Consider the following 22,960-nt stretch of genomic DNA (forward strand, 5'->3'; position numbering starts at 1 on the left):
ACTTGGTGGTTGTAATTACTAGTCTTTCCAGGATTCTTACGGGGCAGATCTGCTTGTTGCTTATCAAGAATCCCCTCTGCAGGCACTTAGGTTTGACTGTTCTCCACTTTGCTAAATCAGTTGCCATGTTTGTAGCAAATTTTTATTTTCAGATTCTGTGGTACAGGGTTATGGATGTTTCCTGATACCATTAGATATGGAGATTTAGTGTTTCTGTTCCTTGTTCTCTTTGTTTGAGAGTGATGTTTGAGAGGAGAAAGAGAGTGAAGTAAAAAAAAAAAAATCTTGATTTCATTTTGTTTAATCAGGAAGAATATGGAAAGTCACAAAGGAAAAAATAAGTCCCAAAAGGGTGCATGTGATATTATTTTACTGGTGAGTTCACCAAAGCCTATTAATTAAGTTAGTAAATATTTATTAAGCTCAGACTTAATATGAAGGTTAAGATCATGAGTTTTGAAGGCAGACTGCCTTAAGTTTATTTAAGCTCTCCATGTCTTCTTTTCCTCATTTTAAAAATTGAAAATAACAATAGTACCTACCTAACAGGGTTCTTGTGAAGATTAAATGAATGAACACACTAAATAGTTTGCCTGGCACCTGATAACCCCTCAATTAATGTTAGCCATTATTATTATTATTATTAAAGTTATTATTATTATTATTATTGTGGGTCAGGCACTCTGTAGGGGATATAATAGAGATCAAAATAGAAATGAGATCTTTCCCCTAATGAAGGAGAACAGTTTTTGCATTTCAGGTGCTAAGGAAATTGGGTCTAAAATTGGGACTCTAGTACTTCTTGGTCACCAGTTCAAAACTAGGACAAGGGACTTGAACACTATACTTCCAGGATGATGTTACTAGAGCCCTGTGCTCCTCTTCTGAAATGCAAACAATAGCAGCTGTTGTATATTCAGTGTTTACTCTGTACCAGGTCGTTTACATAAATGATCCAATGGAATCCTCAGACAACGCCTACAAATTAGATATATTAACATCTACATTTTGTGGTTGAGGAAACTAAGGCTCAAGGTAACTTGCTCAAGGTTGTACAGTTGGCAAGTGGCAGAGCTGGGATTCCAACCCTGCTACCAGATCCTGATCATTTAACCACACATTAGGCTTGTGTTTTATTCCACTGTGCTAATAATATCTAATGCCAATGCTTTACTCAGGCAAAGTAACATTGCTAAGTGACTAATACTTTGATTTGAATAGATTTATTGAATTGTTTTCCTGTAATGTAGGTGGTACTAGGGCCTTATGAGGACCTGTGAAAAGAGAACAATAAATCAGAATAGAGAGATTTGAGGGGTGGGCACACCAGTGATGAACTTCCTAATTTGGTCTCAGGATGATTGGGCAAGGATTATAACTTTGTACCTTTAAATTTTGGCACAAATTAGACTTCTGAATTAGGGTTTGATGCCTGCATTCTTCCTTTTCATTGTATTCCCAATGCTTGTTTTCTGTTAAATTCTATTGGCCACAAATATATATGGCTGGAACACACATTTGGGTATTTTTTCAAAAGTACAGTGATTTGATTAAGCAAAGGAAATCCTCAGGATTTTTTAGCAAACTTGGGGACCTTATGCTCGTTATTGCTATTGTTTTCCATTACCCTAAATATGGGTGCCTGGCAGGGGGATGCTAGGCTGCAGCAGATGTGTTTAGGACTGGAACATTCCAGAATGGGGCATACCAAACAAGGTTGTCAGAAAAGGTTGCCTGCAGCTCACAGTGGCTAAGATTGTCTTTCTACCCCATTCTATACAAAATAAGGGTTTTGTGTTGATGTGCATCACATCAAACACATTAGTCTTTTATCCATCTCTTGGCTATGCCCAAGGGTTGAGATCATGCATTACTGGAGGTGCTGCCTTTAATAACAAGAATTCAATTATCATTTGGTTTCTTGATCTGTGCATGTGCCTGACTTTTTGTTCAAAATTGATGTGCCATTTTGTCCTTCAAGTGATGGCTTTTCAAGCTAGGCATGTTTTAATGTACACTTCTGAGGATAAAATTCTTTGGAAGCCGGTTTTGTGTCTTCTCAGACACAGTAAATCTGAACTGATGGTAGTCAACTTAACAACAGCACGAACCATTATACTGAACAAATTCAGATATTACTGTTCCTGATCCAGACCTTATTCTCTTGGATAAAAACTTTAAAAGCCTAGGGTAGAGCTATCTAAAGTAACAGAATAAAAACCAGTGATACATTTTAATTATCATTCATAATTAATTCTTTCAGGTTCAGGTCTATACAGTAGGCAAAAACAATAGGCTTAGTCATCAGTGGTCTCACCATTTTGGACTGCGATGTCAACAAGGTCATCTCTCTGACAGAAGTTCCCGCTAATTCTGTCATACTTTTTTGGAGCTTCAGTGAGAAGCTGGATAGAGGCCTGTAGAGAATGCCTCTTCTTCCCGTGTTCCACCTTTTACCTTTTCTCTTTCTCATTATTTGTGGCAAGTGCAACTAGAGACCTTTTGTGAATGATGCCAACAGAGTGTGCCCTTGATGTATGGGAAGAGGCAATTCCCTTGGCTGAAGGGCACGATGGGTGAAACAGGAACTCAAACCAACTACAGCACAACTCCAAGGCCTCAAAGTGACAGTGGGCCATTGTGACAGCCCCTCTTTTGCAAGTGAATGCTGTTACTATAGCTATGCTATAAGTCTCTCTACCATAGTGTTGTGGCTGTGAGTACATGTGTTGTCTAGGCTAGAGAATCCTGAAGAATAGGCTTCAGTTTCAGTCGTCTTGGGGAGTTTCTGTCAGTCAGCTCCAATAGGTCAATCAGAGCACAAAAGCCAGCACAGCCTGGCCAGCTGAAAACCCAATGTGTTGGAGCAACTCAGAGTTGGGAATGTTGTTTTTGAGTTTTAATCTTCACTTTTGGCTGTAGGTAGATGCAGTTTTCTTTCCCAGAAGGCTCTGTGCCTTTCAAAACAGAACACTAGCATTCTGTTTGCTTTCAGGAGCTTGCTGCCCTGTTTTTTTTTTTTTTTTTTTTTTTTCCACTTATTTGTTTTACTAGTATTGATTTTATACTCCACTTTCCATCCTTCACTTATTGTCATAACCTACCAAAGCCCCCAGAAAACAGTCAGGGTTTTGCAGAAATTCCAAAGACAATCAAATAGAGCATCGAAGAATGTCAGGAGGGGGAATTAGTGAAAACCTCTTAAGGGAGCTCAGCATGTGCTAGGCAACTAAGTGTGGATACCTTGGTGGCAGCACATGCCATCCATTCACGATCTATTTCTACAAAGTACATCTTGAGACAGGGTGATGAGGGAAGATCATTGGAATAAAACCCTCTGGAGACTGAGGTATTGATTTCTGCTCTGCTAGTAGTTAGCTCTGTTATGTGGGGCAAGGTTTTGGCCTGAACAACTAGAAGAATGGAGTAGTTATTAACATAGATTGACAAGACTAGTTGTAGATGGATCAGGAGGATTTGGGGTGAATATCATGAGTTCAACATTGAGTATGTTGATTTTTAACATCCAGTGGAGATATAAAAGTAGGCAATTGACTATATGAATCTGGAATTTAGGCTATAGGTCTGAATTGGAAGTATAAATCTGAGTGTTGTGGCATAGATCTAGTACTTAAGGCCATGAGAACAAAAGAGATCACCAAGGAAGTTAGTGTGGACAGAGACGAAGACCAAAGACTGAGCTTTGGGGCACTCCAACGTGAAGAGAGAGGTCAGCGAGATGAAGAAGAACCCTTAAACAGGCTATAAAAATGTCTACAAGCTAAATTTTGTCCCTGAACTATACCAAGTATTAGGAATTTTCACAGGAGTTCAGAACCAGAAGGGACCACAGGGGACATATATTCCAATCAAGAATGCTAAACTGAGAAACAGGAGACCTGGATTTTACTCCTTATTTTATGCTCAGGTATGTGAACTTGACAGATCATGTAACTTCTCTGTGTCTCCCTTTCTTACCTATAATGTAAGATAGTTAGACAAGATGACTTCTAAAGTTTAGACATTCATGATTCCGTGTTCTCTTTTCACAGAGGAAGAAATGGAAGCACAGAGAAAGCTGATAAATGACTTTCTCAAACATTCTGGCATTAGGCACTGATCACAGGACAGGGTATCATCTTCTATACTGATGTCTTAAAATCCTGCATGTGTATTAGAATATTTGAAGAGCTTTTAATAATGCTGATTACTGGGGTATCAAACTAAAAGCATCTCTTTTTGTTGGTCTGGGTTGGGTTTAGCACTGCTATTTTTGACACTCCTCAGGTAATTCTAATGTGCAGCTGGTGTTGAAAACCCCCACTCTACATTAACAGGACATGGCAGTGTCTTGCTATCTGCTACACCTCTCTGCATCTTGACTTTTATTTCTAATAAAAAATGATTCACTCAATTTTAAGCCCTTTTTTTTCACATGAAGGTTGTTACAGGAGCTTAGCTTTCTAGACCTTGTGAAACCAAAGTAGCAAGTATCAGCTTTCCCTGATGCTCAGAAAAATGGCATGACCATAGCTTTCTTGAACTCCATCCTAGAAATGAAGTGACATGGAAAACCATGAAGCCATGGCCGCGTGTGTGAGGGGCCATGTGGGGGGAGGTACAGAGAAGGGAGGAATTGTTTTCTCATCCTCTACCTTTTTGGAAAAAAGATACAAGATTTTATACAAAAATAAACTTACAAGGTTAATGGGCAGTGCATCTGGGCATAGTATACAAAAACATTGTTGCTTTTACCATATTTATTTAGCAGGCATAGTTATGCTATCCACCCTAGCAGTCCTACTGTTTTAGGTTGAAGCTTTGCCACTTTGCACACCAATAGATTTTCTGACTAAAATTCACATTCTCTATACTCTACAAACTTTGGTTCTAGATAGCTGGGTGCGTATGTGTCAGGGTGGATGTTTGCGTGTGCATACATGTGAGTGTGTATGTGTAGGTATGTGTTTAACACTGAATTCTAATGTTCACTTTCTCTGGGGAGCATGTGTCCAGAAAAATAGCCATTTTGAACTAAGACAGGATACAGACATGGACTGTGGAGACACATTATTTACAGTCTTTCCACACACACCTACCACTCCAGTAGTGCCAGCAAAATGATTTTACCATGCACAGTGCACCAGTAATTAACCTGGCATATTTCCTTTGAATTACCCTTGTCTACTCTATACTTGTTTTTCTTAAGTGCCCTTTATAATTCTAAATCATTTTCTTAGTTTAGAAGCATACACAAAAAAATATTGTGTATGACTTGGTTTGCTCATAAAATTGTCATATCTGATATATTTAAAGATGTGACGGCCTGGGGAAGAAAAACAGGAAAATTCGGGGGAGAAACTGAGCAAGTCCTTAGAAACAATTTTTTTCCTCTGGGTCTTCATAGCTCTACTTCACTCAGACGTGCGGACCATAATAATGAACACAGGCTTGGAATATACTCTGAGATCGCTCTAGGGTGACCAGGGCTCAAGATAATTGTAATTTTTAAAAATAGGTTTCACCGTTGTTTGGAACCATCTACAATTCAATTTACTTTATCGCACAAGCCATGAATAATGCTATGAAAGAAAATGGACAGGCTGGTGCTGCCAGCCTGGTTCAGCATTCCAGAAACATGCAGTTCTATGGATTCAACCAGTTGATAAGGACAGATTCAAATGGAAATGGAATTTCAGAATATGTAATCCTGGACACCAACTGGAAAGAATGGGAACTCCATAGCACCTACACTGTGGACATGGAAATGGAGCTGCTACGTTTCGGAGGGATCCCTATTCACTTCCCTGGTGGCAGGCCCCCTAGAGCAGATGCAAAATGCTGGTTTGCAGAAGGGAAGATCTGCCATGGAGGTAAGGAATGGAAAATCGCTAGTAGTCAATTTGGCTCAGCTTGGGTTACAAGGGAACCTCTTTAGGAGAAGGCGTATTTTAATATTGAAACACGCATAAAATCAGTCATTTGCATTCGAGTGACGTACACCTCTTGGCACTCTATCTAGTTAATTTAAAATAATAAGAACAATGAGAGATACTTTGCAGCCCTGAATAATCATCCACAATTTAAAAGCCTCCCCACCACTCTTTTTAAAAAGAATCCCAGTCTTTCCCAAAGAGTTTACTCTAAAAAGAGGAAGACATTAGCCTTCTTCTTACTCTTTTGTAGGCTATGACCTATGATTGTTTCTCCTGCTTTCAAGGTCCCCTATCCATCCCTTGATGTTTCCAAATCCTGCCAATGAGGTCCCACCACAGAAATACCATATCTATACTCTCTCCTCTCTGAACTCCCATTGAAATAAAAGTCTGTGCCTCACAGCTTAGCACAAAATTGCTTTTCAATTGTTTCTTGTGTACTGATTTTGTCTCCACCCCCACTCCCAAATATATTGCTCCTTGAGGGTAGGGACCATAGCTAATAATTTTCATGGTGCCCAACTGCCCAACACAGTAGGTATCCAGTAAATACTTGCAGTTTGATTGACTGGTGGAACTCCTCTAGCTTGTGGAAGAGGGGAAACTTGGTCAAATCTCTGAGAACCAGAGAGGATCATTGGAAGGACTCATATTATTATGCAACTGTATACCATAGTCTTAAAACCAAATGCATCTATTTGAAAGCGGCTTTGATTTCTACTTTGCTTTAGCATGATATATCCAGCTACCTCTTCACTCACATCATATTTCCCTCAAAAATCTTACTAATCTATCCAAATATTTAGATTTTGTGGAGGCTAATTTACATTCTGATGAAAACACTAATTATCAAAACCAGACTTACCCTCACGCTTGAAGGAGAAGTTCTGTGTTTTTCATCTACAACTTGCAAGGTCTATGGGCTCAGGTGAATTAAAAAGGCCTTTTATTTTATGAAGGCAAGGTAATACTTTCCCTTCACAGGTGAGATAACATATTTATTCTCAAGAACTCTATTGCTGTCCAACTTAAATTAAGGTACTCAAAGTTTTCCATGCGTGGACTTTTTCCTCCAAAGAAACACTCTGGTAAGCCTTAATTCATGTGATTTGTTATTGTCAGAGTGGTGAGTGGTTTTACTTCAGAACAGTGAAATTGCTTTCTGTGTCCATAAAGTCAACAAGACAGACTGTGCTGAGAAAAAATGGAATTAGGTTAGGTAGATGTGGCTTGATTTTAGAGTCACCAGAAAGCATGAGGAGTCACTCTGCGGTGCCCTTTATTTACTGCCTCTCTCTGATAATGCCATTCTTCCTCTTCCTCTCACTCTCTGCAGGCATCGACGCTGCCTTTGCCATGATGGTCTGCCTTACTTTGCTTATAGCCCTGCTGTCTATTAATGGATTTGCTTACTTTATAAGGTACATTTTTTGTTCTTTTTGTATATAAAAAATACAAGCCCATAATAGCCTTGTTAATATTGATTTCCAGGAAGTCCTGTTTCAGTACAATTGCCTCATTACATGACCCACTGATTTTCTTTTTTCCACAGTGGTTTACCATTCCTACAGGCCCCATTTAGAGTGAAGTGTTTTCATGATGCCAAGAATAACTTCCTCAGCTGTGTTGTCAGTGTTGTTGCCTGTGAATAGATCTGGCTCTCAACACAATGGTGAAATAAGAGAACTAGTACTTTAGGGCCTGTGTACTCCCTATCTTTGTTCTCCTTTCTCCTAGCAGAGTCTCCTGTAACCATCTCCTTGCCCAAATGATGTGTGATGATAGGGAATGGAATTGAGATATTTTAATGAATTCCAAGAATTAGGCAGACTTTGCTAAAATCCAAGCTCTAGGAATAATGGTATGAACTCATAGGACTATAATGGGGATTAAGTAAACTAAAATAAGTAAAGTACCTAGAACACTATGTGACTCATAGTAGGTGCTCAATAAATGGTAAAATCTCAACCCCTTCCCAAGACCAAGGAACTCTCTTGCTGATTGTTGGAAGCTCAGGATCTTCACTTTGATATTCATGCCTTTTGTCCAGGGTATCACATTCCAGATTTCTACCATCTTGCTTCCTTGGGCAAAAGTTATCCTGTCTAATCATCAACATCTTTATTATCATCAAGTTTTGCCTTCCTCCCTCAGATCCCTTAGTACATGACCAAATAATCTAATGAGGTACTACAGAATCAGGGATAAGCGGCTGAAGATGGCCTAACATGACAGCTCTTTCTTATAAACTTTGCATTTTAACACTTGGACCCTCTCCATACTAGAACAATTGGAGGAAAGTGAAAAATAAAATAAATTATAGCCATCTCATTTTCCCATTGCCACCCTGCAAATCACATCATTGTCACGTCTTAGTAAGGGTGGTCCTGACAACAATATGGCCTGGATTGGTAGGGAATAGAGTGAGGCTATTTTGTTGAGTTTTATGAAAAAATTTCTGTAGTATATTAAATAGCTGTGTGACCTTGGGCAAGCCACCTAACCTTTCTTGGCCAGAATTTTCTCATTTGCACAATGAAGAAATTGGATTAGATGATGTTTAAGAGCCTTCCCAGCTCTGATATTTTAATAAGTCTGTGAAATCCTGGATTGAAACCATAACAGGTGTTACTCTTAGTGTTTAAAATGTTGGCATAGCTGTGAAAAACTTCTATTATCCAATTTCCCCAGTATTAGAAATTTGATAAAGTCACACAGAGTTGTAGGTAGCTTATGAATTGTTAAAACACACTTGATAAAGACACTAGTTCAAAGGAAGTTTCTCTTTTAATTTCTGTAACTGGGATATATTCCTGCTAAGAATAGAAATTCAATATCTTTAACTTAGCTGCTGCCAAAGAATAAAGTATTTAATTAACATCATTAGATACTTAGCAAAAATAAACTCTATCCAATCAAAAAGCTTCCCTGTCTAGAGAGATTTGAGGAGTAACAGACTCTGTCTACCTAATGCCAAAACATCCCATGGCAGTGTGGAAAATGTAGTTACTCAGCTGTTTATGTTACTTGTCAACCCCCCAACTGACAGTTCTCACTCATCCTTCCCACTGTATGGACTGGTTCTTTGGGCTTTCAGTGAGCCTAGTCTGCAATTCTTGGAAAAGGAAGGAAAAAAGAAAAAAAAAAAAAAAAAAAAAAACAGTGGGGAGGGGTTTGTTTGAATCTTGTGGGCTGAAGGGCAAAGATTGGAGAGGAAAATTATTGGAGAGGGACCTGATTAGAGAGGAAAATGATTGGAGAGGAAAATGAGTTTGAGACAATTGGTACTTCAAGTGGTCACAGAAAACTCAGAGATGGGAAAGAGGTACATCATTTCCCAGACTCACTTGGTCCTTGGTTCTTCAGCTAACAAAGCACAAAAGATGCCCCCTCTTTGCTGCCTTCCTCCCTCTCTGCCCACCACGGCTGCAATCAGAAGAGCTGAGCGGCTGATGAGATTCTGTAATAGACGGTGATTACTTGCAGGAGAGTAACTCTCTGTTCCTTCCTTTTCTGTATGTTTTGATTGTTTAAGTTTTTTTTCAGAAAGAAAGACATGCAAAGAACCCAACCACCCCAAAACAAAGGATTCTTTGAACTCCTCCTTTCTCCCTACTCCTCCGGAACCAGATTGCATCGCCTTTCTATAAAGCTCTCCCGTGCTTTGTTATACTAATGATGATAATGATAATAATGAGCCCTCATACTTTCATAGTGCTTTATGCTTTTCAGAGCACTTTCACATACATTATCTGATTTGATTTTCAAAACAACTCTATAAAGCAGGTAATGCAAGGACTATTATCCTGCTAGATGAGGACACTGAGCCATGAAGAGGTTAAATTATTTATCCAAGGTCACCTGGACCTGGCTAATTAATGACAGAATCTGCACCACATCCCAGGTCTCTGGATTGGGAGTCCAGTTTGCTTTCTACTAGAGTGTACTCTGTAGCATGATTATTTTTACAGGTGTGCCTGTTTTAAGACAATTCACCACACATATGAAACAGATAAGTTAGGGAGTGATGCTTTACTTTGCCAAAAGATTGATGTGCTCTACCCAAGAATCCACTACAGGGCTCTTTTAATTTTCTCTGCAGGGCAGCAGCTCCCACAGTGATAAGGGACATATTTGTTGGCAGACAATTAGAAACACATTAATTGTTTGTTTACAAACCAGTGGAATCACTGAGAAAAACTGAGTTGCTGATACTTAAAGCTACAGTGACATTGTAAACTTCTTAAAGCAACTTGACGAAGCATGTTGATTCAGCGGTTGTTTTCTCCACGATGGCTCTTGGCTTTAACACATTCCACAGAGTAACCATTATGGGGTTATGGAAAAAGCAAAGCCAAATTGTAGCTGTCAGAGCCCCCAAGACAAAACAACAAAACGAGCATACCGACCAATCAAGATTCCCCCCAGGTCTTCAAGTTGCCCAGTCAGACCTACCTGACTGTGTGGGTACACATCATAAACTCCTATGTGTCTAGTAATTGATTTGTAGAAAATAATTACATTCACTACAAATTAATGGGCATGTTTAGAGAGAATCAGGTTTAAACTGTGTCTGTAATGCTCAGACAAGAGACCAATTCAGTAAAAGAAGAAAACTCAGTCAGCCTACTTGTTTGGAATCATGTAGACAAAGCAACCAACTGATTGAATTTTTCCACTTTTCAACCTGTTGCTTTGGCAACTTTACAAGACAAGCATCTTATGGGCAGAAATCTGGGCCCACAGCCAGGGAGCAAGGATTCAAGTTCCAGCTCTGCCTCAGGCTAGGGGATCTCATGCCAATTTGCTCAATTTTGTTTTGTTTCTCTAATGTGTTTTTGTCTATAAAATGGAGATTAATGATTCTTGGCCCTGGTATTATCAGGATAAATACTATGGCATATGAGAAAGAGTATTGAGTTCCTTAAATGTATTCAGAAGTGTTGTTATGAATGTGCCCTTGATGTGGGATCACCATTTTATTAGCCTGAGATACCATTCCCATGTAGTGCCTTCGCACCTCTCTTTTGATGCGTCTTCAAGAGCATTTCAATTTTTCTCTTTTGGTCTTTGTAACTGCAAGTTGTGCGGGCCGGGGTTGCTTCCTTCTTTTCCTGTGGGTACTATGGTAAAAATCCATGTGTGATTATCCTCCCAATTACCTTGTATACCTTGTATATTCTTTAACTGTTATCTTAGGGCAAATTAACCCTGGCTTTGCCAAAACACCCAGTCCCTTGTGACCCTTTGATTTCATGTTTGTTTTAGGCGTCGTATAAATAAAATCCAGTTGATCAAAGGACCCAATAGAATTCTACTGACTTTGGAGGATGTAACGTTTATCAACCCCCACTTTGGCAGTAAGGTAAGGCATATCCTTTTCTTTTGCTGCCCTGTCCAATATGGTAGCCACAAGCCACAGATAATTATTGAGCACTTGACATGTGGCTAGTCTGAATTGTGATATGCTATAAGAGTAAAATACTTAGTGGGTTTAGAAGACAGTACAAAAACGTGTAAAATATCTTATTAAATTAAAAAAATATTTAAACAGTTACAAAAGTTAATTAAATGTCAAAATTAAATATTTTAGATATATTGGGTTAAAGCATATTATTAAAGTTAATTTTACCTGTTTCCTTTTATTAATTGTGACTACTAGAAAACTTAAAATTACATATATGGCTCATGTTACATTTTTATTAAATAGTGCAACCTTAGAACATTGTTGTGCAAGTGAATGCAGTGCACTTTGAGCAGTAGTTTAGTTTTGACTTTATGTAGTTGTTTGTATATATGGACTAAACATTTGATGGTAATTTCTTCAAGGGCAGCAATATATCTTTTAAAATGTTAGCCTAACATAATGCTTATAATATAGTAGGTGCTTGTAAAAGTTTGGTGAATTAATCAACTAGTGAAAGAGAGTTGCATTTCACCAAAAGATCTTCACTGGTTGTGATTGTAATGTAATTGGTGATCTTCATTAAAGGCCTGCTACTATGTCCTACCCCTGGGGCTAGGCTTTGTGAAAGATGACATGTAGTCCCAGATTTCAAGAGGATTGCAGTTAAGTTGGAGAGACAAATCATATCATACAAGAGAGATGATGAGCGCCATGTTGTACAAAGAAACTAGAGTGTGGTAGAACTTCAGAGGAGGCAGATCAGTGGAGGGAGGCTTTTCAGAGACTCAGCACAAAAACTGAGTCTTAATGAAGGAAGTATAGGGTTTGTTTAGGTCACAAACTGGTAACCACCTTTGTTTCACCCTCACAGTTATTAAGAAAAAAGCCAGAATTTTGAAATTATGAAATTACATATAAAAATCTGGATTTCTGAGTTTTCTTTAAAAGTTGGAAGATCTGTCAACCTTGGATCTCATCCTGACAATTGGCTATAACTCAGTAGTAGTTGTGTTTTGTGGAAAAGGCATGTTCTTTGCAGTTTGATACAATTCCTACCACTCTACATTGTCTTATACTCAGCATATTTCACCTCTTTATATTACCTATCTGGCCCCATAGGTGAGGCATCCTAGGCAGAGGAAACAGCATAAATAGAAGCTTGGAGAAGAGAACATGTGGGGAAGAGTACTGTCAAAGCTAGCTAGTGTGTCTCCTTGTGCTAGTGTATGTAGCCACAGTAAAGACACTAGTCTGTAATTTATAGTATGGTAGTGGATGTAGGAAGAGTATACAAACACCTTATATTGTCTTCATGTGCCATTTACTCTTGCTACACAACTGTGCCAGATTTGAGAATTAATTGTTATCTCAGTGACCAAACTGGTCTTTTGCCTGAATGTGAAATTGAAAGGTATATTTAATTAGTTGGCTGGGTGAGAATGGATTTACATGGTACTACCCTGAGCAGTTGGAGTCAAATTAGTTGTTCAGCTGTTTGATTTAATTTTCAATTATAACCCTAATTCTTACTTGTTTAAATCATCAGATCTTTTCGAAAGGTTGATATTGTGTTCCTTGAAACGTATTGCTGAAAGCCAAAACTGTCACTGTGACTGAAGCCTACACTCCACCATTGTGGCATAAAAATTTATTGATATTAGTCCCCATTTTTGGAGCCACCAAAGGACCCTAGGACTCATGGTAGTGGAATTTGTCTGGATTTGCCATACTCAATATGCCTTGCATAAAATTTCCTGCTTTAAGTAGAAAGTATAGATGTTGAAATACAGGCTCTGAAGCAATCCTAATATATAACCCAATACTAAGAAAAAAGTATTCACTTTTGTGACAAGATGTTTTATCCAGAAATGGATGTTCAGTAGTAAAAGTAGATGATTAGAAATTATTGTCTAAATGTAGCAAAATATAGTAAAGTTTCAGTCAAAAGCAATAAACCTGTTTGTAAAATCCCCACTTCTTTGGTGGTATCCATGTCAAAATGACAGTTCATATCAATTGCCTAGATGTTTTAGCTCTAACGTATCAAAATGATACACATAACTCAATTTTGGACTGAATGAGGCTTCAATTTGTATAGGATTTGCAATAGTCCAGTGTAGTCTATAAGACCTCCACCTATTCCTCCTCTCATTTGTACTGAGACATAAACCATATTTGGGTGACTAAAGCATACCAGGCCTCACAAAATCACCATAAATAGCTGAGCAGTGCTACCTTCAGGTAAACAAAGTACCTAGGGTTTTAAAATCTTGCTCATCTGATAGTTTTTTTTTCATTTGTGCATACATTTTGACATGAGAATAAAACATCATCACTTTTTACCATATGAGTGAGAAAAATGAATAGTAACAGGGCTATTACTGTTACTAAGGGATTGGTATACTGTTATAAGGGATTGGTAGCCTTATAGTAGGGAATGCTCTTTTGTAAATTAAAAAAAAGATTGTTTTATTTTATTTTATTTTATTTTTTTACTATTTTGGCCCAGGTGGAAAAGGATGGCATTACCCTAGAAGAACATAGCTCTTGGCCTCCAGATCCCTTTTGGCATTTGGCTTGTATCAGAGGTTCTGATGGGAAGAGATAGGGGAAGCATACATTTTCCTTAATTGCTGTGTAGTCACAAACTTGCAGCTGGCTGTGCCTAATCAGTCAAGAAGCCAAGCCAAGAATTCCATCCAAATGGAATGTCTGAAAGTGTAAACTCTTAGTGAATATAAAATTAATTCCGTCTAGAAAAATTGGCAGGTCAGGAGAAGTCAGGTTAGGAAAGGAAGTTTTTAGAAGAAAATGAAGCTGAAGTCAAAATGTGTGTGGATTTTGGCAATTCTCTTGCTTTCTCCTTTGCCCTTCATGGAGAGGTCTTATATCTCAATATACAGATCTAGGTACTCCTGCTGAGATATGAAAATAAAGAATGAAAGGGAAGTAGATTCCTCCCTGACCTTGCTCTGTTGGGGAGTGTTCAGGTTGATGCTGGGGTTATGTGAAGAGTCAAGTTTTCCATCTTGTCTGAATTTTGAGCTGTTGAGATTTCAGCACATTGGGGGCTGGGTGGAGTTTACCATTGTCTTGGAACTTTGTGATAGTCTTCATAGAAGGAGCTTAACTCTGGGCTAACTCAGCTGTAATCTTTAGTTGATCAAAGACTATTAAGGGGTAGAGTGTTGGGAAGTAGTTAAGATTAATTTTTATTGGCAAGCAAAGTAAAATAAAGCATAATGTAGTTGTAGAGAGAGCACAGGACCAGATATAACACCAAGATTCTTGTCCCAGTCCCTATGTACCTCTCTGGGTCTTTGTTTCCTAATTATAAAACAAGGATGTTGGAGTTGAGGGTGGGGGCACTCCTAGACAATACCAAAATGTAACTGCTAGCTCTGGATTGCTTTAATTCTAAGAAAGGCACATTTGGAGGTATGGAGAATATGAGGAACCTGTTGGTTTATATGTCTTCATGTGAAATAAGTCTACTGGTTCAATTGAAGATACAGAGGTTCAATTTTAAAGGTTAACACAGATTGCAGGTAACTCTTCCTCTTGTCATTCAACTGTGCAGTTCCCAGCCCTTTCCTACCAGACTTATGTGTGCAAGTTCAAAAATCAAGGAATAGAGAATTTGACCCATTTAAGCATCAGACTCATAAATTATATATAGGCATGTGATCTGCTCAGTCTCTACTCTTATTGCTTTCTGGGATCCCTCTGCCATTAATTTTACCTGCACAAAGAAGGATGCCATTCAGGATAGTATCACAAAAAGAGCCACTCCTGAGAGTTAGCAAGGTGGGATGCTGTCCTAGGTCTGCTATTGACTTTTTTTAATGTTAGATTTTTATAAGCAATAATTCTTGTAACTAAATAATTGACTTGCTGTATGATATTAGGAAACTTCTTTTATCTTTTTTTGGTCTTACTTTTTTGTCTATAAAGTGAGGGTCCCAGATTAAATTATGACTGGCATTCTTTCTTGCCCCCGTCTATAATTTTAATCTTCTCTAGGAGATGGAAGCACCTTTATAATTTTTTGGTGCTACATGGTGGTTAAACAAGGTACCAACCCTGAACTAAAAAAAAAAAAGTTCAGAAGGATAGGGAAAATCAATCAACCTCATGTTTACAGGGTTCAATTCATATGGTTCTTTTCTTAGGAATAAAAAAGAAAATTCAGATAAGCTCTGTGCTAAATCATGAGTATTTTGTTCATAACTTTTCTTTCCTAATCCTTTCACAGAGAGGAAGTCGTGCCAGTGTGAGCTTCCAGATTACCTCAGAGGTCCAAAGTGGGAGGTCCCCAAGACTCTCCTTTTCTTCCGGGAGTCTAACTCCAGCTACCTATGAAAACTCCAATGTAGCGATTTATGAGGTAAGATATTTAACAGCTGTCTAATCTACTGCTTTCTTGGATTTTAAAATGAGGCAATGATTTAGTAATTAGTCTTTGGGTAAAAATACTGGGGCTTTTGGCAAGTCTTTCCAGTTTGGTGTCTGTGTTTGCTTATGGACTTGTTTAGTTGACATTCTTGGCAATTATTTTCCTCAGCAACAAATCTACTTATTTATAACTTCACTGATCTTTCAACTCCATATATTTACTATGCATGTAGAGAAAAGTTCTTGAGACCCAAACATTTAAATGTGTCACTCACTCCAGAAGATATATAGATAATAATAGAAGAAATGACTCCCTGAGTCTATTGTTTGTAATGATATGTCTAGAGACATGCATGTGCACGGCAGAGTTTGGGGTACCCTTCTCTTCAAATTCTAGTTGTTCTTCCTGTACTTGTTATCCTCTGATATTGAGACTTTAAAAATTATTCAGTTATTTATTTTTCTTCACCTGTTCTGCCTCTTGGAGTAACAAGTTACTTTCTGCTGCTGAAAATAGAAATCCTTTTCATTCCACTGAGGTTTCTGTCTTTCAAGCTTTAAGAGGCCACCCTGTACCACCTGATCTAAGATACTAGATTTTGGCAACCAGAACAAATCTTGCATCAGAGAGATGAACTGTTTCTTCTCAGCATGAATGAGTTAAGCAGGGGGTAAAAGAGAAACTAGACTGCCTTTCTGTTCCTTCTACGTGAGGCCTTCTCAGTGTGGTTTCCTTGTTTTGTTTGAAGATACTCCCAAGAGCAGCAAACACTCTCAACTTCAACAGTAACTACAAAGAAAGTCCAAAACAGGACAGAATGAGTTTTTAGATTGTCAACCACATTGGATTTTTCAAATGAATACTCTTCTCCATTAGATAAATAATTGACAGGGACCTTACTATGGTTTGAATGTGTCCCTCTCAAAATTCAGGTGTTGAAACTTAATGGCCAATGTGGTGGTATAAATAGATGGGGCCTTTAGAAGGTGATTAGGCCATGAAGGCTCCTCTCTCATCAATTGAATTAAAGCCCTTATAGAAGAGGCTTCATGCTGTGTTTGGCTAATTTGCCCTTCCACATTCTGCTCTGGGAGGACACAGCATTCCTCCCTTCTGGAGGGTGCAGAAACAAGGCACCATCTTGGTAGCAGAGAGCAGCCTTCACTAGACAGCCAAACCTGTTGGTGCCTTGATCTTGGACATCCCATCCTTCAGAACTGTAAAAAATAATTTTCTGATCTTTATAAATTACCCAATATTAACAGACTAAGATAGAAATTGATACCAGAGCAGTGAGTTGTTACAAAAAAAAATACCTAAAACTGTGGAAGTTGCTTTGGAACTGGGTAATGGGGAGAGGCTGGAACACTTTTGAAGGGAGTGCCGGAAAAAGCCTTGATTGCTGAGAATGGAGTGTTAGGGAAATTCTGTTGAGGATTTGGAAGAAGAGATGAACTGTATGGAAAGCCTGATTCTTCTTAGAGATTACCTAAGTGGTCGTGAACAGATCAACAACATTGGTAAAAATATGTACGTTAAAGACCATTTTGAGGAAGTCTTAGATGGAAATGAGGAACGAAGTTGGAAAAGAAGCCATTCTTTTTATAAATTGGCAAAGAACTTGGCTGAATTATGTCCATATTCTAGGACCCTGTGGAAGATAGAATTCGTGAGCAATGAATGAGGATTTTTGGTGGAAGAAATCTCTAGACATTTAAGCATTCAGGGTGCTGCATGGCTTTTCTTAACTGCTTATAGTAAGATGCAAAAAGTGATAAACGACTTAAAGACAGAATGTATTTTTTTTTAAAAAAAACAAGGGAAACAGAACATATAGAGTTGTAAAATTCTCAGCCTTGCCATGTGAAGAATGAAAAAGCATGTTTAGGAGAGAAAACCAAGAGTGTGACAAAAAAAAAAAAAAAAGTTTGCTAAGGAGATTGGTATGGATAGAAGGAAGCCAGATGCTATTCATCAAGATGACGGGAGAGTGGGAGAATGACCGCAAAGACATTTTGGGATCTTCAAAGCTGTCATGCCCTTTACAGGCCCAGAGAGCCAGGGCCTTGAGCGTCGAACTGGTTTCAAAGTAGAGGCCCAGGACACTGATGCGGTCCAGGGCACCTGTGAGATCCCAGGGCTTGCCGCCTGGGGCTGACTCAAATCTCTGCTTCCCATATTTCAGTGCAGGGCTCTTTGACCTTCCCAGTTGTGACTCAGGTGGTCCAAGGTGTGGCTTGGCCTACTGCTCTGGAAGATGCAAGCCATAAATCTTGGTAGTATCCACGTGGTGCCAACTTTGCAGGCTTTCAGAGTGCAAGAGGTATGGAGGCATGGATACATCCATCTAGGTTTCATAGGATGTCTTGGACAGCTTCAGCACCCAGGCAGAGACTTGCCACAGGGGCAGGGCCACTGCAGAGTCCCCACTGGAACAATACCCAGTGAAACTGTGGGGTCTGGGCCACCACAAAGCATCCTTACTAGTGCAATACTCAGCAAAACTGTGGAGTCAGGGCCAGCACAAAGATCCTCCAGTAGCATAGTGCTTAGTGGGGCTTTGGTGCATGGCCACCCTTGACACCCCAGACCTGTAAAGCCACCAGAATGCAACGCCAGTCTGGGAGAGCTGCAGTCATACTGACTCCAACCTGTGAGAGCTGTGGCATGGGTTGCACCCAGTTAAGCCATGAAGGTGGAATCCACTGGGGCCTTGGGGGCCCAACACCCACCCCAATGTGTCTGGGAATTGGAACATGGAGTCAAATATTATTCTCAAGACTTAAGACTTAATGTTGTTTGTTTTGTTGGATTTTGGACTTACTTTGGACCTGTTACCTCTTTCTTCTTGCCTACTTCTCACTTGTGGAATAGAAATGTCTATCTTGTGCATATCCCACCATTGTATTTTGGAAGCATATGATTTGTTTGATTTCACAGATTGATGTGATGATATTAAGAGCTAATTAGGCCACAAGGGCTTCTCCTTTGTGAACGATATTAAGGCTCTTATAAAAGAGGCTTAATGCAGCCTTCAGCTAGCTTGCTATTCTGTGTTCTGCCATGTGAAGACATAGTGTTCCTCCTCTTGGGAGGATGCAGCAACAAGGCATCATCCTGAAAGCAGAGAGCAGACCTCACCGGACCACCATACCTGCTGGTACCTTGATCTTGGACATCCCAGCCTCCAGAACTATGAGAAATATATTCCTCTCTTTGTAAATTACCCAGTCATAGGAATTCTGTTATAGCAGCACAAATGGACTATAGGCCTTCAACACCAACATTAGCATGGTGTATGTTTGTTCAGTCTATGTAAGGGCTTTGACTTAAATTAGTGGCAGAAACCTCTGGATCTTGCTTTGGACTTAATTCAATCAAAGAGGAGAACCGCTTCAAATGTAAACTTGAGGTATTGGGGAATTGTCAGGTCTACTCTCTCAAAGACCTAAGATAGAGTAACCAGATGGCTTTTGAATGTCAAATGAAATGAACTGATGGCTTTAGAAATGCATTGACACCTCTGGGATTCTGAAGTAAATCTCCATAGCCTTGGTTTTTATCTGTAAAATGAAGGGTTGAACTAAATTCTCAACCTTGGTTGCTTACTGAAATCTCCTTGGGAAAATTTAAGAAATATCTGCTCCCAGGCCCCACCCTCAGCAATTCTGATTCAGTTGGCGTGAGGTGGGGCCAGGTATTGGTATTTTTTAAAAGTTCTCTGATATGTGCAGCCTGGGTTGAGAATTGCTGGTCTAACAGACTTCTAAGGCCTTTTCTGGCTGAATATGCTATCATTCTCTGATTCTGTGGAATAATTTATGTGTTAAATTCTGGTATGTTTTATTTGGTGGGGCTGGAAGGTTATAGTGTAGAATTGAGAAGGGGAAAAAAATTAACATCTATATGTAACTGGCCTTTAACAGTCTGTCAGGTATTTTCTCATTTTGGAAGGAGGCAGAGAGCTAAGAATGACTATTGGTCAGTCAGATCATGAGTGTTTTTAAATGTTTAGGCCAAATGGGGACTTTATTTTTACAAAAGGAGGGTGTTATGAGAATAATACCTACACGGTGAAGTCAATATTAGGCTGATGGCATGGTGTGAAGGAAGGCAGCTGAGGCTAGAAAACTGCCCTGACTAAAGAGGACTGACTGAAGAGGTTAAAGAGGACTCAAAGAGGGGACATAGGCCAATAGAATTAACAGATGAAACAAAAACATAGTGTGTCTTCTGAAACAGTACTCTATTAGGAATGTTTTAAAGAAGACTTGTTGTCTAGTTTCTGTTTAAAATAAATCAGATTTTCATAAGAATTGTCATTGGAAGACCTGGAATTTCCAGATAAGGTGCCTAGAGTAGCAGATATCTAATAGCAAAAGACAGGCTTCCCTAGGACATGCTATCACATTGTACTACACTCACAAATTCATACTTTATTTTACACACAGATGCATAACCTTTGGAATTGTGTGGGAAAATCAGCCCTTATTTCACAGATAGCCTTTGAAATGTGAAAGGAAAGCCAGATGAGCTGACTGCCAGGCAGAAAGAGCTGTGAATGGCAGATGCAGTGGGGACATGTCATGATCTGCTCTAATAGTTATAGTCTGGGTGAGACGAGGTGTGGTGGGCAGCAGTGTAACCCTGGCACATTCAGAGAGAACCCACTGAATTCATCTTCCCTCTTCATTTACTGACTACTTTGTCCCCTTTGCTTCTCCCCGTGTTTTCCTCTTTGTCTCATCTTTCTCTCTCTCTATTCATCTCTCTTTCTCAGAGCATTTTTTCTGTCTTCTCACTTTCTATATCCCTTGTAACTCTCTCCCTGCCCCCTCCCTTCCGTCAACCATCTTTTCTTTCTTATCACAGAATTGCAGATCATCAGAGCTAAAAAAAAATCATCTAGTAAGTCCAGAAATCATCTAGTAAGTCCTAAGGAATCATCTAGTAAGTCCAGCTTTATCAGTGAGGAAACTGAGGCTCAGGCAGATTGAGTGGCTGTTCTAAGGCCACCCTTGAGTTTGAAGCAGAGCCAGGTCTAGGATCTAGTGCTCTTTCCCCTTATTAATACACCATGGCTTTAGTTCAAAACTGATGGACATTAAATTACTTCTAAAAAGTTCAGTGAATAGAGTTTGATGTTTCTTGCTCTTAATTAAAAAGTGAGTGATGAGTGAAGTATTTTATCATTCTCTCTTAGAAGAAAAAAACAAAACAAATAGTGCATGTGTGGTGAAGATAAAACTTGCCCATTTCCTCCCTTTTCCTCATTATTCATGAAGTAGAATGCACACAGACTCAAAAATTTGCTTACAAACTTTATGAGAATTATTTAAATCTTAAAACAAACACACAAAAATCTCCCAAACCAAAGAAACCCCAACGAGAGGAAAGAGCAACAAAGTAGGAGATGGAAGACCTTGGGTCAATTGTGGCTCTGTTACTACCTAGTTTTCTGACCTTGGAATAGTCACTTAATCTCTTAAGTTTTCAGTTTCTTTATCAAAATATGAAGGGATTGTGTTAGGGATACCTATGACCCTTTCCAGCTCTCGCATTTGTTAATTTGGCAGGAAAAAGCTCTGCTTAGCTGCTGGTGGCAGTTAATAAGCCAGACAGAAGGCTAGCCCATGTTTGCAATAGGGCTGGCTCTAGGAAGAAGGTATGGGATACTAGGTATGAGGCAGAGTCAGGACTGTGAGTACTGATGTTCAGGTTGTGCTCTGCAAAAGGGAACTACATCTAAGAGGGTAATATTCACATTGTAACATATGCTAACTTATGTGTGAGTGGTACCAAAGTGGGCACAGAGATTCTGGCTTCCCAGCCTAGTTCTGGAATGAGGTGGTAGAAGAGCCTTCTCACTTCTACATCTATACTGGCACTCCCAGCTATGCACATACACAGTCACTGGTAAACTCATGTGTAGCTGGGTATGTACTATCTTGACTATTTTCCAGAAGTTTCTTGAGGTTGCTTTTCTCTCCTGCCTAATATTCTCAGAGGACCAATTTCGACTTCTCACCCCCACTCCTTATGCCTGACTGCAAAGCTGACAAAGAGGCCTCACTGGGCAGATAGAATTTGGTGATGTGCAGAGCATCCATACTGCTAGTGGAATGTGCTCCCTGGTGTCTGGGGGATGTGTCCATAAGTGAGAGTATGGTATGTGTATGTATACAGCCAGGGTGTGCTGCCTAACATCACAGGGCTGCCACAGGCTGTATGATAATATACTCACAAAGTTAAGATTTTTTAGATTTGAGAGAAAATACCCTTTCTAACTAGCACAAAAGTGCCATAGTGGCTAGCAGTGACCGTGGGCTCAGTAACATAACTGCAAAGGTGCCGGGAAGGCTTTTTTGTTCACTAGTCTTTCCCACACATTGGTTGATTCCATAAATTTTCAGTTAGAGTTTTATTCTTTCAGCTTAATATTGAGCCTTTGGTCCCTCTAAAGGGCAAAGTTCTCTGAAGGGTAAAACTTCAAGCTTGTGTCAGGCCCTCCTGACTTCTGTGAACGAGTTTTAGATCCCTGACTGAGAGCAGATTTTCATGAAAGAAACTTAGTAAGAGGTAAATGAAGAGAGTATGAGTGAGGGGAGTTCCATAAATATGAGGAAAAGGCAAAGGCTGGGATGGTGGATCAAAACTTTCACCTGTATTAGAGTCGCATGGAGGACTTGTTAAAACACAGATTGCTGGACCTCACCCTATGATTTCTGATTTTGTTAAGTGTTGGGTGGGGCTTGAGAACTGGCCTTTCTAACCAGTTTCCAGGTGATGCTAATGCAGTTGGTCCAGGGACCACACTTGGAGATTTAGTGGATCAAATGCTTTGACCATTCTGCTGCAGGCAGGCACTGATCCGGGACTACCCTTCTGAACTCTCTGGGAACTGAGCCTGGCCAGTGCATTTGTTGGGTTTTGTTTGTTTGTTTGTTCGTTTTTTCCAGCTGCTGAAGGTCTCGGAGGGCTATTTCTTAGTTAAAGGGCTTTGAGCTCCTTGGGTAGTAAATGATAATACAAAGTGCTGGCAAGTAACTCAGAAGCCTGCAGCTTCCATTAGCCTTTGCCTCTGGCAGGTTTCCAGATGCACTGCCATAGCCAGATATATTCCTTAATAAGAGAGTGGTTACACTCTTTTTTTTTTTTTTTTTTTTTTTAAGAAGAGGTCACCCTGTGTTGCCTAGGCTGGGGGGCTGGGGGGGCACGCTC

At 39.4% G+C, this 22,960-nt stretch overlaps 1 protein-coding gene across 1 annotated transcript in view; it reads left to right on the plus strand.

Annotated features, from left to right (window-relative positions):
* The window catches only part of GUCY2F (guanylate cyclase 2F, retinal), a 106,432-nt gene that overhangs the window by 22,756 nt on the left and 60,716 nt on the right, over positions 1 to 22,960 (plus strand). The window contains exons 4-7 of the mRNA XM_023203040.2: positions 5,519 to 5,873; positions 7,273 to 7,357; positions 11,205 to 11,301; positions 15,599 to 15,730. Of these exons, the coding sequence (XP_023058808.1) occupies positions 5,519 to 5,873; positions 7,273 to 7,357; positions 11,205 to 11,301; positions 15,599 to 15,730 (669 nt within the window). The remainder of the gene's footprint in view (positions 1 to 5,518; positions 5,874 to 7,272; positions 7,358 to 11,204; positions 11,302 to 15,598; positions 15,731 to 22,960) is intronic.

The sequence above is a fragment of the Piliocolobus tephrosceles genome, chromosome 12 (genome assembly GCF_002776525.5).
Source record: "Piliocolobus tephrosceles isolate RC106 chromosome 12, ASM277652v3, whole genome shotgun sequence".
NCBI lineage: Eukaryota > Metazoa > Chordata > Mammalia > Primates > Cercopithecidae > Piliocolobus > Piliocolobus tephrosceles.